At 37.7% G+C, this 13790-nt stretch overlaps 1 protein-coding gene across 1 annotated transcript in view; it reads right to left on the bottom strand.

Moving 5' to 3' along the window:
* LOC149948624 (fibroblast growth factor 8b-like) overlaps positions 1-7201 on the bottom strand; it is a 68373-nt gene extending 61172 nt beyond the window's left edge. Inside the window, exon 1 of the mRNA XM_090173685.1 lies at positions 6548-7201. Within this exon, the coding sequence (XP_090029811.1) occupies positions 6548-6561 (14 nt within the window). The 5' untranslated portion in view covers positions 6562-7201. The remainder of the gene's footprint in view (positions 1-6547) is intronic.
* Positions 7202-13790: the final 6589 nt, after the last annotated feature.

The raw sequence follows: 13790 nt of genomic DNA, 5'->3' as shown, positions 1-13790 counted from the left end.
CGGATGACTCGCGATTAATTTTTCCTATATCTGGGGTTGACGGTTTTATTATGTTCTTATCATTCATACACGATGATTTACGGAAGGTCCCCCTTATGACGTAGCTCCGGTAATTGTAGAATTCGTAAGTGGATGGGCCCTTTTTTTTTGAAGGTGTACCGTACCAATTTAATCTCCCGCCGAAAAAGGGGGACCATCGAGTCGTTTTTTAAGCGGCAAATAATGCCCTGTAATTCCGGCAGCCAAACCCGCAAACTTTAACCTGATTTCCAAGAACCCAAAAATTGTCACCGTATTCAACCCCGCCTTTTAGCATCTCCTAAAAATTTTCCCGGTTACCTACTAGTTGAGATCGTGATTGTTGGTGGCGAGTCTTATATTAGGCAGATACTATCAGGTGACGATGGAATTCATGGCGGGTGAGGTTGGTGGTACCTTTTTCGTCCCGAACGCCAATTACCATTAGGAGGGTGCCCCGCTGAGGTGGGCCATTCCTCGCTGTAGAATAAAAGGGATACTTTGGCTTCTAGAGAAGACGCGCTAACAATGGTGTCTCGGGGAATCTTTTCAATCTAGGGGCGCAAACTGACGATATGCCCGTTGCTAAAGAATCCATCCAAGGTTTACCGGTAGCGTGTCTTTTTCGCGTTTTAAGGCTTTTTCCCCTTCCCTCGGTTTAACTCCCGACTTTTTTTTCTTTAAAAAAAGCCTATTTTTCGTTGTTTTGTAGAGAAGTTTAGCCGGTCACTTTTTCACAACTTTGCTGGTGGCTTGATAACTGTATTTAAAGGCGTATCTTTCGCGCGCCGCTGACAATCGCTGTTTTTTGGTTTTGCCAATTAGGATGGTTCAAGTTACTGGGTATCTCTCTTTTTTACCATGGTTTGAAATACGACCGTCAGGTATGAGGGTAGTACAGTAGAGTCACTAGGGACAATTTATTTATTTCCGTTTTATACAGACATTTTATTTATTTCAACTATAAGCAAACAAAAGTACTACTGGATAAAATTAATTAATTAATTAATGTTACGTAACCAGTGCTATATTATTCAGTGATAGTGAACGTCTAGTACGAAAGTAATTACTTACAAATTACAAGTAACATTAGCAGCATACCATTAAATGTTTCTTTATGGTTTGATAAAAGTGATAATTATAAGAAGGTGATAAATGAGTTACAACCATAGTGACGCAACTGGGCTAGTGTTGTGTATTACCGTTATGAAAAATACTTTCGTTAATTTAATTAAATTAAGAAAATTAATATTTCTTTTTCGACTACATTACGTTAAAGGAAGTTAACAGGTACCCTAGAAAGTGATAAAAATGCAGGTTTAACCTCTGAAAATTAAAACCACGCCTTAATACACACAGCGCCATCTGGTGCAAATGTTTTTTCCATATAATTGGTAACGCGAATCTACTACATTTTATTATAAAATGTGTAAAATGCACCTAAATACTAATTCAAGAACACATATTTGAAATTTTATTAAAACCTAAGCTAAGCCTAATTTTTATCGCATCACCAGCTAAGCCTAGTTCCTAATAAAATTTTAAAGTTCTAACAAATTTATTTTCTTTCGATAATAAATTGTAATATCTGAAGAATCTATATATTCCGTTGTATCGGGGACGCGAACTGGCAATCCAGCGTCATAAATTAGTACGGGGACCATTGACATTACAAATTTCCATCCGATAACCTAAACTTGACCCCGATATCTAAATTAGGTTTAGCGCGACGCGTTTCCCGAAAAGGGCCTCTGTCTCTCGGTTTTGACTTTCTCCAAAACCTCAAAGCTCCGAGGCCTCCGAAAACTTCGAACATTTATTTCGAAGTTCGAGAAAACATTCGGCATTGCTAACGTAATAAGACCCGGCTATATTGCACCCCTTAAACCCCCCCGCCACAATGCATCGGTAAGTTCCCTCGAACTTAGCGAGAATTGAACGCGCGCCTCGATTGACGTAAATTTAGAAAATATTTTTAAGAGGTTCGTTAACGACTCGTATATTGTTATAGGTGCGCGCACTCAAAAATTTCGACTTCATCGTTGTCTCCCGGGACACTAAATACTTCAAGAAAGATAAGAGACTTTTATCAGTCGATTTCAATTGCGAAAATATGACACTTGATGATCATTCAATTGGCAAACCCGATTAAAACGGGACCATTTTGCGCTAATAAAACGTGAATGGCAGCTGTCGGGTTTCAACCAATTGCAATCACCACAATTTTTGCAAACTGTTCAATATTTAATTTTTAAATGGTTAATAATTAAATTTAATAATGTTTCTGTTACGTATTCATCACAATGCGACTATTCTAATGATGTTTGTTTTAAAATAAGGGGTGCACAAAACTAAAGCGTAATTGTTTTTTAAATTTTAGAATAATGTTATTATTAAATTCATCAATTATGCATATTTTTAAAAAGTGTACATTCGTTTTAGCAACCGAACTGAGTTTAATATGGCAGTAGTATATTTCGCAGGGGTGCCACTCAATTTTCAGATTCAAATTCTCTGACTATTCTCTGACCACTTTAAAAGATTTTCCGTGACTTTTATAACTCCAAAATTTTAATGTTATATTTTACTTTTATCAGCAGTTAATAAATTTAAATGGACTTATATTTCAGTAAAAAGGTTAACGCCATGTTGAAAAAATTAACAAAATTTTCAAGGAAATAAATGATAATCATAGAATTTGTCATAGATCTAGAGTAAAATTGCCTTCAAAAAGTGTCAAGAGAAAATTCATTTCCCTGACTTCTAACTAAATTTTTACAAATTATAAAAATTCCCTGAACTTTCACTGACTTCTTAGGGCCATTTTTAAATTCCCTGATTTTCCTGACGTGTGGCAACCCTGTATCGGCTTGGGAATATTTAGATACTAGGGGGCGCGATAACTCTGCAAATCAGTTTGGTGATAACTTTGGCTAATTGTCATACTTAGGCTAATTATGTTACTTATGATTCTAGTAAGAGCTATTTGTCGAAATTATAATGTATGGTAGCTATTTTGTGAATGAAAACATTTTCTCATTTTTAGTTTCGCGTCTCAGCGGGCGTTTGACTTTTCGTAATGAATAAAACAATATGGAGCACGCATTTTCACTCGGCTAGAATTAATTGCTAGCGGCGCATTTTTCAAGATCTCCTTTTTTCTTGTCTTTATTATCTTTGATACGATAAATATAGAGGTTATTAACACCAGAGCGACTTGGCTAATAGGTGTCGCCCCGTCGAGCCGATTTAATTTCATACCTTAGCCATACAGCCGAATTTAAGCGCGTCGTTCATCAATAGGTGGGGTTAATTACTTTCATTGTTGTACACACGCGTTATAATACAAGCCTGATTACGAACGGAAAACGGAGACATTTTTATTAATTTTTATCTGTTAAATTTGAACGCGACCGTCGATAAGCGGCAAAAGACGTAATAAGCTATCATCCTCCAAGCCTAGCTGCTAGTTCGAGCTACGTTAGGCGAGAGGGTACAGTTCGTACCATCCTCTACGCGATAATTCCATCGGTTAAGCCGGTTTAGAGTTCAACGAATTTTATCTCAAATTCTATCCGGGGCTCAGTGTCTAATCAATTCTCGACTATCTGATACAAAGCATTGTTTCCAACTGTGTGTTATTCAATGGAAAAAATACATATATAGGATTTAAAGTGAAAATAGAGTCTTTTGTTGGGCGGGTTCCAATCGACAATACAACGCCATAAATTTACGTTTCTATATTTTACAAAAGCCTTTTTCAGATAGCGGATTATGTGGTAGTAAAAATGAAAATGCAAAACATCAATTTTATCTACGGTGTCCGCGAAAAACTTGATAATTTCTCTATCGCGAATCCACAACTGAGACACGTGCAGCTAATTCAATCGTTGTTGCTTAAAACTCTGAAATTCGTATGGAAAATAACATTTTCAAAGATTAGCTTTTTACACGGGTACAACGCCAATTAGGGGTCTAAAATATAGCTAAAAATCCACAAATACAAAATCTTTGAATTTTCTTCCCATTGATTTTATCAGGGTTCGTACACGACCTGGAAAACCTGGAAAAGTCTTGGACTTCGAAAATCATTCCAAAATGTCAGGGAAAAGTCAAGGAATTTGAAAATAGTCCCAAAAAGTAAGGGAATTTTAAAATGACCCAAAAAAATCAGGCAAATAAATATTTGAAAGAAAATATTTTTCAAGATTTTTACCTCAAACCATTCATTTATTCTACAAAAATGGTCAGGAAAAATTTTGAAATATCAGGGAATTTAATTCCGGAAATTTTGTACGAACCCTGTTTATATGGAAAATCCAGTAGCTAAAAATCCAAATATCAACCCTACGAAATTTTTAGTAATATGAGTGACTAGCTTTTTTTTTGCTTTGCTTCAGTTATAGTTATTGGTTTAAAAAAAATTATAGATAATTAAAAATTTAGAGAGCAAAATGTTTTAAAACACTAAATTCTTCATTAAAACGTTACAGTTTAATAACTTCATCGTCGCGTTAACATAACTCCAAAAAATATTTAATTCCCGAGTAATTTAAGTGGGGCGCCTGGGTAGAAATTTCGCCCTTTGACGCGGATAACTTATAATTTGGCAAATTTGTTTCGTCGGAAATACGCGATGGGCGCCCGTTTGTCGTGTCATATTCGTCCCCTTCAAAAATTGTCTCCGCATGTCGTGTCGGCAAATTATTTTTTGCGGTGATGCAGCCTAGTGGTGGGTGTCGCGACAGGGTCCTCTCCCCAAATTACCCTCCCCCCCCCCCGCTATCCCTCCAATTATCCTTTCGTCACTTGTTACGTCTGCACCCCCTCCCATCCCTGTTTAAATAATCAAGTGTATTAAAAATAAAATTGTGGCACCGTATTATAAATATAGGAAAAAAATGTCGTTATTTATTTGGTCGCGGCTGCCGGCGCGTCCTCTTTTTCATTGCACGATTTAATTTAAGCGTCTAATTATGGTAATGAAATAGTTGAAATTCTTACGTGCTCATAACGGTTTTCAGCTATTTAGATACACAGCGCGCTCCTGGTCCAAGGACGCTAGTCTATATATACCTATATACCGGTATATTTACGTAATTCGAAGTACCGTAAATTCCTTAAAAGTAATGTACTATTCAGCTAGTAGAAGTTTTCACTCGGGTAATTACTATTTTGGGTTGGTAGTGAACCCTGTTACTTTTTATTAACTTTCGTTATTAGCAGTTTTCACTGAATTTTCACATTTGTATCATTTAAAAGGTTGCCGAAATTGCGTTAAATATAACGTAATTATAAATTGAAAAGATGACCGAAATTATAAAAAAAAGATATTATATAAAACATAAATTATAACTAGCAAAAATTATATTTTTAGGACATTTTTACGAACTCTTTCAAAGATGGTAAAACTTCGAATTTTTGTTTAAGGCAAGCCAATCAAACTTTTATGCTTCTAAAAATTTACAATTTCTGCAAATATTCCATTTATACAATTTAGTACAAACCATTAGCTTAGGAAAATTATTTGGGTTTTAAATCTTTATTTTTTTGAGCCGCGTGTAAAACTAAGAAAGATACACTGTAGTTTTTCTGCGTTACTCAATATTTGATAAGAAAGATTCTTTGAAAATTCCTCGGTGATGCGAGTTAAGTCGTAAGCTAAGTTACGTAACAGGCAAACAAACCGCTAAAACTCGTATTTTGCAACCTCCCTGTTTTCATTTACTCCCCTTTCTTCGACAGTTAGGCCTTATGCTTCATTTATTTCTTGGGAAAATATCAAAACATCACTCTTAACATCCTTTAGCTAAAAACAATTTGCAATTCCCAAACATCAAAAAATATTTCCATGGCAATCCCGAAACTCGCGTAATTTAAGTGTGAATAGACCCAAAAATTATTAATTTTAAATTAAAATTATAATACCCAAAATATTTCCATGTCAATCCCGATAAGTCTCGCGTATTTTAAATTATAATACCCAAAATATTTCCATTGGTAATCTCGAAAAATCTCGCGTATTTTAAATGAGAATAAACCCAAAATTGATTATTTTAAATGAAAATTATAATACCCAAACAATACATTGAAATCCAAAAAAAATAAATAGTTCTAAACCAAAATCTTAAAATCTAAAATATTTCTTAAGCAATCCCCATTTAATTTAATCGAAAATTTTCATAGCAATCCCCGAACAATAATTTTCCAATCCCCAAACTCAATTATTTTTACCGCGAAAAAACCCTCAAAATAAGAATAATTTGAAACGACAATTATAATATATAAAATATTTCCATGACAATTTCCAAACCTCTCGCGTTTATTTTACCGAAAATTTTAATATCCAAAATATTTCCATAGGACTGCCCAAATAATACTTCGCAATTCCTAAGCTTCTCGAATACTTTAAAAGCGAAAAAAAAAACAAAAAAGAATAATTCAAAAAGAAAATTTTAATAGTAAAAAAAAATAATTTCCAGCCCCGACTATCGAATTAGATGGTAAATGTGTAATAAAAAGAGCTTACTTTTTTATAAACATGGGTTGGTAAAGTGAACAGTCATGGAGAGTGCTGCTTGGTCCGGTGCAGCGCGGGGGAACTTGGTAAATGGTCGCTCCCTGCCTGCACTGGCGCGTCCGAGCAACGGAGATTTCGCGATAGAGAAGTTTAGCGAAGCTATTGCAAAATTGGACAATTTTTTCACTGGGTTCACTGTGGTTCTTGTACAAATCCTCGCGAACATCTCAAAATAAACTTTAACGAAAAACGACCGCTCTTTCGTCCCTCACTCTTTTTACTGAACTTAACAAACAATTACTAAACGATTTAAAAAATATACGACAATTACGTAAACTTTAAAATTATCTCTTTAACGGAGCATTAATAGCGATATCTATAAATTCGGCTTTCTTTTCAGCGGTGTGTATTCGTTATTTCACGCACCTTACGCGGTACCGACCATTAATGATTAAATTCGATTAAATTAATTAAATCTCGATTTTTCGAAACGAGAAAACTTAGTCGCGGTATCGGCACTGTTCTACCGTGGGGGAAAACTGGGCAATGGTCGAATATCAATCCGCGCTGGCGGAAAAGCGTGCTCTGTCTGAACTTCTCCTCGGTGCCGATCGAAGCGTTGTGACCTTCTTCTAACGCGGCGCCAAGCACGTGTGATCGCTCGCGCCGTGCGGCGGCGGAAAAAGTGCCACAGCCAGATATTCCGACTGCTCCGGCGATTCGGAAGGCGGCGATGCGGCCCCGAGAGAAAGGCGAAAGGTGTCGATTGTCACGTGACGCCCGTTCCCGCCAATCAGCGAGTCGTTTCTGCCTCCGCCGCTCTCTACCTGTTCCACGATTGTTTCGCGTCTCGCCCGAAACGAGAGTCAAGTTCCTGTAACCCACTCTCTCTTCCTTCCAGTTGACGCGCCGAAAAATGCGTCGCGGGCTCAAAAAAACCGACACTTTTGACTATTCCGCAAATTCCTAACTAAACTGGAGCGACTTCTCTACATCAAAAGCGTTCGTTTACGGGTATATCGAACTAGCTTCGGATTCCCGGGGCTGACAGTATGGGAATTTAAAGCTTATAAGGCCGATATTAGATAGCGGTCCCGACATCTATCGGCGTGTTTGGAAAGTGCGCGGACGCGTTTCCACGTAGATTGGGATACGGCTACGTTATATATCCTTAGGCTCATTAGGAAGCCTTAATGGAATATAGGTATTGTGCAAACCCTAAGGATTTGGACACGTTCTCCAATTTTTAAGGGACGTAATTGACAATTCTACTCTCTACGAGGGGGGGAGAGGGGGGCATTTTGCAGGCCCTATGGGCTAGCCGGTAGAAATTACAGGGCCCATTGCAGTTTGGGGCCCTCCAGAAACGAGAAGTTATCTCCATTAATAACGGGTCTCTTGGGGCGAACTTGGCCCGGGCACTACGCGATTGTTGACGTCATTTAAAGTCGTTTGAATTATAAACCCCAGTTGCTCTGAAATTTAAAGCTATCCTAATTTTCTCGCTATTCGTAACATTTATACATATACCATAAGTAACATAATAAAAAAAGTATGACAATTAACAAAAATATCACTGAATTGATTTTCTGAGTTATTGCGAAATTATGCCTTTGGTTGCGAGACAGAGAGTATAGGTTCGATCAGAAAATAAGCATTAAAACAATTACAAGTGTCATACTTATAGTATTATATTACTTATGGTACGAAATAAGTTAAAAGAAAAGTATAGACATAAGTTTATAACTTGCTTGCATACTTCCTATTCTTTACATTCCTTAGCTCTACGTAAAATATTTCATATGGAGGGAATAATTATAAGCATCTGAAATAGATAATCGAAATATTTCGCAGAAATCAATGGGTTTATTAATAGCAACTTGAACGTAGATTCCAAATTTGGATCAAAGTTTGACTCATAGAAGAATTTCTCATCGTCATTAGGAAATTGTATAATAGAAATAATAATGTGGAGAGGAATTCATAAATGAAAAGGTCCTTTTATAATTATCTATGCACTCGTGAGTCGAACGTCATTGACGAGATATTAGTTGGTACAAGGGTGACGGACATTCTGGCGTTCTCTATCCGAGTTTCAGTTTGTCACGCGTCGAGACACTATTTGTTCGGCCGCCTTATCAATCGGGAACGTCTTGTTACCGCGCGCTCATTTTTCTTTAAGACGATTATTAGAAAGTGGAGGGGGGGATTAACTTCCGGCGGATAGCCACGCGGGACGGATCCGGAAGCTTTTACGTCAATATGACGTAAACGGCTTCGTCTGAAACCTGCGCCCCCGCTTTCGTACCCACTTCCGACAATCCGCTTAAGGTATAAAAACATTCGTTGGCGACCAAAAGGGTGGTGACGTCATATGACTTCCGAAAATCCAACTAAGGTAAGCAAATTATCCGACAGCGATTGGTTCAAACGTTCCTTGGTTTTCAATGATTAGGACTGTATGTAGATTTAACTTACAGGAGACTACCCGAGGTGGTTATCTCCGATTTCGTTCAAACTCGGATGGTAAGTAGACCTTCATGTAACTTGAAAAATCCTAAAGGGATTTTATTCAATGGGCAACGGTTTTGCCATGGCAACGAAAAATGTTTTTGACAACATCAAATGGAAATTTTCCCATTGAAAATAACATGGGATTTGGACCGATTCCAAGGGTCCTCCCTGTGAAAAAAATTACAAAATTGAAAAAAGTTTAAAATACCAAACGTTTTAAAAAAATGTTAAAAATTGACGCAAAAAATCAAAATTGATCAATTTGAACCAAATGGGTGAAAATGAACTGATATGGCTTAAATAGGAAAAATTTCCATTTTATGTTGTCAAAAACATTTTTCGTTGCCATGGCAAAACCGTTTCCCATTGAATAAATTCCCTTTAGGATTTTTCAAGTTACATGAAGGTCTACTTGCCACCCGAGTTTGAACCAAATCGGAGATAACCACCTCGGGTAGTCTCCTTGTTAGCTGCAGGTTATTGTGGCGGTATCAGCAATAGCAGCTGCTGCGTCAGGGATATGTTACGTAGGTTCGAGCCTACTTTTCATTTTACTCGGGGGGCCCGCAAATCGGTTATAAGGGGCCCCGGGAGCTCCTCCTTAAGTTAATTACTTGGCCCCAAGTAAGGTGATTTACCTAGGGCTCGGCGTTCGGATAAGAAATTTTCCGTTCATTTCTTTGAAATCCATATCCGAAAATTGTCCGAATGAATACTTTTTGTTGCATATTAAGTCGTATTATAGTCGTGAATAATATAATAAACAGCTAGGCTAATACCCAAGGCACCACCGTAGGCCTAAGTCATCGAGCGACTTTTAAAGCCTTTAATTCAGGTTGCCGGGTTACAATGCGTAGGAGGGTGGTGGCAAGCCCAGCATGCCACGAGAGCGAACAGCTCCCTACACTAACTATTACCGTTAAACTCAACAAGTTTTTATAAATAAACAGTTAATCGAATTTTTTATTATTAATTGAAATTTTGACGGTTAATTTACCTTCTGTAAAATTTACAAAAGATGGTCCACTTTTGAGAAAACAGAAACACAAAAAAAATAACTGACTGTACCAGTGGCACACCCAAGATTTTTTTCTGGGGGGGGGGGGGGCAATGAATCCCAAAACATTTTTAGGTAATAATAAGCAAAAAACGTTTTATGAAGGCCTCGGTCATGCTTATTTTCCTCTTCTTCTTCCTGGGAGGTTGCCCCCCCCCCCCCTGGGTGCGTCACTGGACTGTACGTCCTTAAAATGGACCTCCAAATTCAGAATTAAAGCCAAACTAAACAACTTTTTTAAATTACAGGGTGTTGCAGTCTGCTTCAAAACTAGGGGCCAATCCTTCCACGTTGAGTTTGCAAGTTCTGTCCTCACGGGTTACAGATGGTTTCAATCCGAGTTCTTCTGGTTTCCCCTTTCCATAAAAACTTGTCGAGGTTAACGGTAATAGTTAGTGTAAGCTAGGAGCAACAAACACAAGGAGAACGTAGCTAGCCTTTAAACACGCTAACGAAGGGTTGTGTACGAATTTCATTGGACGAGCGTCACGAGCCTTTAAGCTGAACGTTTTACGGGCGGGGGGAAGACAATTTCCGAATTTTCCCTTCCGACGGCAGCAGGCGCTAAAGCGTCTAGCCAATGAAAACTGTACACAAGAAAATCCACGACTTTTGACGGGTTGCGTTCTCCTTGTGTGGGGTGCTGTGTTTGTTTCTCCTAGGTGTAAGGAGCTGTAGGCGCGCGTGGCTTACCTTGTGTATTAGCCTAGATGATTATGATTATCATTTCCGCTGTACTTCTGCTTACTATTTTTAATTGTAATGGGAATACTATAAAACAGGAGAACTACGATACTATTATCCATATTTCTAGTGAAATAAACCTTAAAGAGAAAACACTAAGCGAAAATATTCCAAAAAATATTTAAAGCTCGATAATAAAATCTTCCTTGACACTGCTGCGCCTGTAGATCAAACTCGCCTACCATTTTACTCTGAACGTAAAACACGCGGAAGCGAAATAATTCTGTTTAACATAGTAAATTAACCTTCAAATCTTAACCTTAAGAAAATCCCGCATTGACGCCCCTGTAAATAAACTCTTCCTCGCCGCAGCTGCGCAAAACGGTTGGAACACTTCTACAGGCGCCAGTAGATCAAACTCGCCAACCATTTTACTCTGAACGCAAAACACGCAGAAGCAAAATAATTCCGTTTAACATAAGAAATTAACCTTCGAATCTCAACCTTCGAATTCGTATTTTTACGCCATCAAAATGCGAAAAATGTAATATCGCTACTTGGTTGAGTACATCACGTCCGACGCCCACTCTTTGAATTGGAAAAGGTCAAGCCAACGAAAACCCCGTAATTTTGGGCAATTTATTTAACCGCTTATAAGATAAATAGAGAGGAGGCTACGTTTGTATATCTCGGCTTCCCGAAAGTTATCCCCGATTTGCATAAACACGAATGTCTCAAAAAGAGCGCGCTGGGAGCTATCCTTGCCAGCGAAAGGATTTATCACTGCCGCAAAATCGATGTCCTCCCGCCCCCCCCCGCCCGCGCACGCGCCACCCAGCGTCCAGCAATTTATATTTTATCGCGCGCGCGGGGGTAATAACTCCGGAGCGGCCTCTATCAGAAGTCGCCCACGCGAATTAATCCATCTAGTGGAGAATATATATTATATATTTGTGGGTAGTAGGGCACGCGACTGAAGAGAAGGAAGAAGCGGAAGGGGAGAGGGGGGGGGGGGAGCCAAAGACTCCTGGCGCCATCCAACGTCCAGTTCCATTGTTTTTTATTCCGGGAAAATATATGATGTTTGAATTCCCACCCATAGTCAATAACACCAACGCGATTTGTTCCACTATGATGCGGGTGGATAATAAAACCTGGTTTTTTTTCTACCCATTTTCTCCACCGTATAGTTTCGCAACTCCACCCTCTTTTTAATTTCTAAGCCTTAGAGTTATGATACGTTTAGCAGTTGTACACGATTCTTCGAAAAAGTGTTTTTCGGGAAAGTCACCTTTACAGGAACTGTCGTAGTTTTTAGTTGTGGGTTGATGAGACGTTTTGGGAGTAGCGTTTTCGGACGCTATAATTTCTAAGTCTCGGACTTACGGTTATAATAAGTGGTGTACACGATTCTTCGAAGAATTGTTTTTCGGGAAAGTCACCTTTACAGGAACTGTCGTGGTTTTTAGTTGTTGGGTGATAAAACGTTTTGGTAGTAACGTTTTCGGACACCAATATTCCAAGAATTGTTTTTGTAGGTTTTTGGGCGCGAAGTTAGCCTTTTTGGCGTATTTTTGTCCGATTTTTTTCTTTTGAGGATTGTTATTTTTAGCAATAACCAAATATGAAGTCAGGTTTACATTCATAGAATAGTTTCATCGTAAAAATGGAGGAATCGTGTTTATTGAGGAAACGGTTTCGTACGATTGAACCCACTATTTTCATAGTTTTTTATGGTGTTATTACTATCGTTTGTTGAAACGAATTGATAACGCGTTTCCTTCGAAGTGAACTTTAAAACTATACACCTCCGCAATTGAGTTGTTTTTTATAACATAACCACGATAAAATTCGTCTGCTCGAGTAGGGTACATTTCACGCATTTTTGAAATATTTCGAATCGTAATTTTACGAGCTTTCGCAAAGTTCAATTTTTCCCAATTGATGTAAAATTTAGGAAATATTTTAAACTTTGAAAAAAATTAATTTTAATTGCTTTTTTTACGTCGTGAAATGCTCTGGAATGAGAATTCTGGAACGCGTGAATTTCTAATAAATGGTTGTTGGAAGTTTCACCTCTAACCCGATAAAAATAAAGCACGCTCCATTGTATCTAGACAATGTTCTATCGCTTTTGGGCTATCATAAAAGACTGCAATTTTACATTTTTCTCTCGGCTCTTAAGAAATCATAATTGTTAAGGAGTGTATAATTTCACGACTATTACGTGAAAAACGGGAGTTTTCTTAACGTAATTTCGCGACAACTTAAGCTGGCAAGATTGGCTCTTTGGGCGGACCTATTCGGAGCTATTAAACGCGGTGCTGCCAGTTTAGGTTGTCCCTTCTATGTGATCTTTATAAGTACAACGTATAATTTGCGGAAAATTCTCTTTTTGAATTTGTTTCATTTGACGTGGTTTTAGGGGTGGCTTATGGCTTACGCTGTTTATGTCGTAGTTTCTTAATTTTGCTCCAATTTATTGCTGAAAATATTATTTAGAGTAGGGTCAAAGGAGGTAAGTGTGATCAGGGGGTAAGTGTGATCACCCCTTATTATTTCCCTAAATAATATTATAACATAATATTTGATGAATGGATATTGAAATATACTTCATTATACACATTTTGTATATTTTCAATATTAATTTGAATTAAATTTAGTTTATAAAAGTTTTAGTTGAAAAAATGTTATACTCTTCTACTCGTGTTTAGAGATTTTATGCCCAAAAGAAAAGTTCTGTAAATTTGCGGTGCGGGGTAAGTGTGACCACACGAAGATATTATTTTACAGCTATGAAAAAAATTGAGCTTTATTGTGACACCATATTTATCCACTGTATGCTATTTCATTGCGATTGATCAAGGATTTCACAAGATCACAATTAACCAACCTTCCTATCACACTTGCTCCGCATTTTGGGGTAAGTGTGACCACACGAAGATATTATTTTAGGTCTACGAAACAAATATAGCTTTATTGGGACAACATTTTTAA

Source organism: Leiobunum rupestre, chromosome 4 (assembly GCF_980474605.1).
Source record: "Leiobunum rupestre chromosome 4, qqLeiRupe1.1.hap1, whole genome shotgun sequence".
NCBI lineage: Eukaryota > Metazoa > Arthropoda > Arachnida > Opiliones > Sclerosomatidae > Leiobunum > Leiobunum rupestre.
Note: the sequence above shows the minus strand (reverse complement) of the source record. Positions and strands in the feature narration are given on the sequence as shown.